Raw genomic sequence first — 6,154 nt, forward strand, 5'->3', positions numbered from 1 at the left:
ACTCTATTTTCTTAGTCATCATCACTATTTTATTATTTATAGATCTGTCTTGATAGGCTGTACCTGTCCGTTGAATCGTATTCAAGAAAGAAGACACAGTAAAAGCTATTGCGGTAGATACGCATGTCCAAATTTAAGAGGCTGGTCCACGACGTAAAGATTTAAAACCCACGGGGGTCCAACATCTACGTCTTATTTATTCAGTATGGGCCTCATATTTTGTATGTACCCCATACCATGAATAAATTTGATTTACATTTTTATTAGGATTTTCTACAAGACTTAAACGTTAAACACCCTTTTTTTTTGTCGGCTATTTGATTGTTTAGCCATTACATTTTTACGCATAAATTGTATAAGCAGTGAAACAAGTTTTAAGTTGGAAAACAATAATCAGATCTAAGGCGTCATGTCTTTATCTTTAGCTCTTCTATCAATGGTGGTCTGGTCTCGATCACTCTCTCTGGATAAGTAAATAGGCAGTGAGCCGGGCCGGGGAAAACATGCATTCGCAAATGACATTTATTCTCATTCATCTCACAGCTTTGTACTTTCAGACAAATGTGTTTCAGTTTTAACAGTTGTTCATAATACTAATAGATTGCTTAGTCGATACATTTCGTTTCAGGCATACTTTATGCGTTATGAGATGTTGCAAGTATTTTTTTCAATTAGTGGAAATCATTAATGGTGGTGGTATCATGTCTCCGTGTATCTCATTGGCTTAATCATGCGTAAAGGAACAAATCATATGATTTGCTTTGCAATTATCTATTTAGTAGTATCTTTACAAAAACAATTAAGAAAGTCTAATCATTATATTTTATCTTTTTTTCTGGCTCTCTCTCTAGAAAACTGTAAATCTCACTAAAGCACGACCGACGCAACAAAAAAACAAGTAATTTTAGTTTACAGTATTATTCGAAGGGATTACAAAAACAAATACTAATGACTTTGAATTCAAGAAAGGAAAAAACAAAAATCCACTCTGTAATATTATTTACCAGGAAGCTCCTAGCTTTCATCAACAACCAAAAACATCCAAGAAAGCTAATACAAACAATTCAATACCTTCCAAAAGCAACACTGATCTATTCCTTTTCTGTCTGTCTAGTTCACACTTTCACATGGATAGATTGAGATCACTGTCTAAGAGCATGAAGATCGAAGGAAACCCATTTGGTTCCTCTCACCAACGCAATCAAATTTTCCTCAAATTCGTCGCCTTCTTCCTCCTCGTCGGTCTCACTTACCGTCTCATCGTCACCGATTCCACCGACTCTCCGATTGCACAAGTAAGAACCTCGCCGGATCCTCCCGGTCTCACTGCCTCAGTTGCTCAAGCTCCAGCCCCCGTTGTTTCCCCAGTAAACATCACCACTGCTGCTTCACAAAATGGTAAAAGAATCTTTCTTTGTCAAATTATTAGAGAAATCAACACAAAAGAGTAAGATCCAAGCAAAGTGATCCTTTTTTTAATCTAATCATATTAAAACCCCAAAATCCCACTGATGTTTTTGATTGAACCTAACAATTGTTGTAGCTTCCACAAAGTGTGACATCTTTACCGGGAACTGGGTACCAGACCCATCTGGTCCTCTCTACACCAACACCTCTTGTCGGCACATCCAAGAACACCAGAACTGCTTGAAAAACGGACGCCCAGATTCGAACTACCTTCTCTGGAGATGGAAGCCTCGCGACTGCGATCTCCCCAGGTTCGATCCACAGCACTTTCTCGACACGATGAGGAACAAGTGGTGGGCTTTCATCGGCGATTCAATCTCCCGTAACCATGTCCAATCCCTCCTCTGCATCCTCTCTCAGGTCAACACCCTCAAATAAAATAAAATAAAACTTTTTATCTCTAAAAAAATGAGATTCTGATGTAACGTGTTCAGGTAGAAGAGGTAGAAGAGATCTACCACGACAAGGAGTACAGATCAAAGATATGGAGATTCCCTTCTCACAACTTCACTCTCTCTGTCGTCTGGTCTCCTTTCCTTCTGAAAGCCGACGTCTTCGAGAACTCCGAAGGCGTTTCCTTCTCCGACATTCAGCTCCATCTCGACACCCTCGATCCCAAATGGACCGATCAGTACGTCAACTTCGACTACGTTGTCATCTCCGGTGGCAAATGGTTCCTCAAAACATCCATCTTCCACGAGAACCACACCGTTACCGGATGCCATTACTGCCAGGGGAAGAACAACCTCACCGAGCTCGGTTACGGATACTCATACCGTAAAGCTCTTCGCTTGGTTCTTGACTTTGTCGCTGATCCTAACCGTAAAGCTCAGGTTCTGCTCAGAACGACAACGCCTGATCATTTCGAGAACGGAGAGTGGAACAGTGGCGGGTTTTGTAACAGAACGATGCCGTTTAAGGAAAGCGAAGGAGAGATGAAGAGCGAGGATGAATTGATGCGTGATATCGAGCTTGAGGAGTTCCGTAAGATCCAAGAAAAAGAAGAAGGTTCCAACATTGCGTTACTTGACACTACTTCAATGTCGCTTCTCCGACCAGATGGACATCCTGGACCGTACCGGTATCCAAATCCTTTCTCTGGGATGAAGATCAAGGATCCGGTTCGTGTTCAGAATGATTGTCTTCACTGGTGCTTGCCCGGTCCGATTGATTCGTGGAATGATCTTATGGTGGAGGTCATGCTTAACCGGGAGATTGAAAAGGAGAACTAGCCTCTCTATTTCCTGACGTTTGTTTCTTTGTAATTAGTTATTTTGTTATATGAAAGCCCATTAATTTGATTTTTGGCCCTTGAATGGGTCCAACTACAAGCCCGTGTTGTTCTCTATGTGGGGGGGAACAAGACGTCGTGTCGGTTTACTTTCTTCAGCGTCGCTATCTTGCCGCTTTTGGTTCTTTCTTGTGAACAAGACGTCGTCTCGATATGCCAATTCTGAGCCAAAAACTATTTTTTGGGTAAAAATGTTAAGATTTTATACTAATTTTCAGAGTTTTTGACAGAAATTATATAGATACAAGTAGCGGAAAATTGAACAAAGCGACAACATGGAAAGAGAAGAAGAAGTAACCCCTAAGATCTAATAGTCAAATAAACATTACAATCCGAAGCTACAAGCCGGGAGCCAGAAGCCAAAGCTTTAGCCAAAAACCATTTGTAGGTCGTGTCGTGTACACAGCTTTTAAATTATTAGGATGTATTACTTTTTGTCGATTACAATCTTTTTTGTGGTCTACATATATCAATATTTGTTGTTTCATTATAAAAATTCTTTGTTTGAATCAATTTTGTTATAAAATATTTCACTTGTATTCAAAAAAGGACACTCATTACTTCTTCCATTTTCTTGAGTCGGCCGTTCACGTATGTATTATTGATTTTAGTAACCTTTCGTCGTCGTTTTTGTCGTCATGTTGTCATTTAAATATTTAAAACGATTACTATACACCCCATGCAGACCCCATGACACCCACTTCGCCTTAGCAACATAACATTTATTCGAATCCTACTTACTTCCTCCCAAACTTTCTACTACATGCCAAGTTTGCATGTGTTGGCCTATATTATACAGTGCAACCGCCTACATTCTAATCCACAGAGATTGAGATACTGTATATAGCAAATAATAAAATAAAATAATACCACAGATTTATAACCACAAGTATGCAATATAAAGGCATAAGCTATAGGTTGTTACCATAAAAAAAAACATGCACAAATGAGGAAGGCAATATAAATTATTGACTTCATCACAGTAAATTTCTTGAAGCTTGCATTAATGGCAGATGCAAACATTCCGCATATCGCAATCATACCAAGCCCCGGTGTGGGTCACCTCATCCCGCTCCTCGAGTTCGCAAAGCGACTCGTAGACCACCACCGTTTCACCGTCACATTCATCTTCCCCGGAGAATCATCACCGTCTAGTGCCCAAATATCCATTCTCAACTCTCTTCCTTCCTCCATAGCCTCCGTGTTCCTCCCTCCCGTAGACCTTTCCGACCTTCCCTCGACGGCGGGAATCGAAACTCGGATCTCACTCACCGTGACTCGTTCTAACCCGGCGCTCCGGGAGCTTTTCGGCTCGTTATCGGCGGAGAAACGTCTCCCGGCGGTTCTCGTCGTCGATCTATTTGGTACGGATGCGTTCGACGTGGCTGCTGAGTTCCACGTGTCACCATACATATTCAACCCAACAAATGCCAACGTCTTGTCGTTTTTGCTTCACTTGCCGAAACTAGACGAAACGCTGTCGTGTGACTTCAAGGACTTGACGGAACCGATTAGGATTCCCGGTTGCGTTCCGATAACCGGTAAGGATCTCTCTGATCCGTGTCAAGACCAAAGCGATGACGCATACAAATGGCTTCTCCACAACGCCAAGAGGTTCAAAGAAGCTGAGGGGATTCTGCTGAATTCCTTCGTCGACTTGGAGCCAAACGCTATAAAGGCTTTACAAGAACCGGGTCCCGATAATCCACCGGTTTACCCGATTGGACCATTGGTCAACACGGGTTCTTCTTGTCCCAACGATGAGTATGAGTGTTTAAACTGGCTGGACGACCAACCACTCGGTTCGGTTCTATACGTTTCATTTGGAAGCGGTGGAACACTCACGTGTGAGCAGCTCAATGAGCTTGCTTTCGGTCTAGCAGAGAGCGGGAAACGGTTTATTTGGGTCATACGAAGTCCGAGCGGAATAGCTAATTCTTCGTTTTTCAACTCACACAGCCAAACCGACCCGTCGACCTTCTTGCCACCAGGGTTCTTGGACCGAACCAAAGGAAAAGGCCTAGTGGTTCCGTCATGGGCACCACAGGTTCAAATCTTGGCCCATCCATCCACCGGGGGATTTCTAACACATTGTGGATGGAACTCGACTCTTGAAAGCATTGTGAATGGTGTACCCCTAATAGCTTGGCCTTTATACGCAGAGCAAAAGACGAACGCATTGCTACTTGTGGAGGATGTTAGGGTGGCTTTAAGAGCGAGAAACAGTGACAATATGATTGTACGAAAGCAAGAAGTGGTGAGAGTGGTTAACAGGTTGATGGAAGGAGAAGAAGGGAAGGCTATAAGGAATAAAATGAAAGAGTTGAAAGAAGGAGCTGTTAGAGTCTTGAGAGAAGATGGGCTGTCTACGAAGGCACTCAATGAAGTTTCCTTAAAGTGGAAATTTCACCAGCCAGAGGTGGAACAAGACACGACCCACAATATATGTAGTATTTAACTTTGTTTGTTCTCTAATGGACTTGATTCAAGAATAATGTTGATCTACCCAAATAACTAATAAAACTGCTTCAGTCACACAACCAAAGTTCATATCTGATGTAGACAGTTCCAAGGCATTGACTGTCAAGTAATCCTTTTACATCCATCTCAGAACATAAAAGCACAAAATATAAAATATAAACACAAAAGCCATGGATGCATGAGAGGGATCTATTGAATTGTGTAACGCGTACCTACTTTTTTCTCTCCCAGGCGAGCGTTTCGAGAAAGGTCTCTAGCTTTTCGAAAAGTCACTTTCTACCCTTGTTTACCCGCCAGACTGTTCCGCTTTTGGCTTGATTCCTCTGACTTTTCCCTAGCTTATTCAAATTATTCCTGTGTTGAGCTTTACCCAGCGGGTCCTTCACCGTTCTTGGCCAATACCCCCCGGGTTCTTCCCCTGACCCGTGGTCGGAGGGACCGCCGCCGGCCGTTTTTCAACATCCGTCGCCGACCAGAAGAAGCTCTAGATCTCAGCGATGGTTCTCTCATCTTTAGAGAAATGGTTAACCGAAGTTTATGATACAGGGGTTCCTGTCCTTTCCATCGTTTGAAAAACCTTTGCCTGCTAGAGAAGGGTGTCCCCAACCTCTTCTCCTTTAGCTTGCTTACTACACACAATTCACAGGAGTAGATAAAACGCAGTCCATCCGCTTTCTGGCGTAATCAAAAGTTATATCAAGATGCATAGAAGACTTTCCGTGGCAGAAAAAGGGAAACAAATCTGTTCAGATGAGCACCAAGCACCGAGAACAGCCAGAATCCGGGCAGAGCTCCCGGAGAACAATGAACTTCTCGACAAATGCTCACTCACCCTGATTGGAAGACTTACAAAACCGTCGGTACAAAGGATTTGGCCACTGCTTTCCTTTTTCACAGACCTCTGGAAGTCAGATG

At 42.6% G+C, this 6,154-nt stretch overlaps 2 protein-coding genes across 2 annotated transcripts; both read left to right on the forward strand.

The window, feature by feature from the left end:
* Positions 1 to 853: 853 nt before the first annotated feature.
* LOC103844646 (protein trichome birefringence-like 25) lies at positions 854 to 2,917 on the forward strand. Its single transcript, XM_018655201.2, has 3 exons — positions 854 to 1,398; positions 1,544 to 1,827; positions 1,902 to 2,917. Exons 1-3 carry the CDS (start codon positions 1,128 to 1,130, stop codon positions 2,697 to 2,699), a joined length of 1,353 nt encoding a protein of 450 aa, XP_018510717.1. The 5' UTR covers positions 854 to 1,127; the 3' UTR covers positions 2,700 to 2,917.
* Positions 2,918 to 3,162: 245 nt separating this feature from the next.
* LOC103844645 (UDP-glycosyltransferase 72B3) lies at positions 3,163 to 5,286 on the forward strand. Its single transcript, XM_009121442.3, has one exon. The coding sequence runs from the start codon at positions 3,765 to 3,767 to the stop codon at positions 5,214 to 5,216; it is 1,452 nt and encodes a 483-aa protein (XP_009119690.1). The 5' UTR covers positions 3,163 to 3,764; the 3' UTR covers positions 5,217 to 5,286.
* The last annotated feature ends 868 nt before the right edge of the window (positions 5,287 to 6,154 follow it).

Source organism: Brassica rapa, chromosome A10, assembly GCF_000309985.2.
Source record: "Brassica rapa cultivar Chiifu-401-42 chromosome A10, CAAS_Brap_v3.01, whole genome shotgun sequence".
In the NCBI taxonomy this organism is placed as follows: domain Eukaryota; kingdom Viridiplantae; phylum Streptophyta; class Magnoliopsida; order Brassicales; family Brassicaceae; genus Brassica; species Brassica rapa.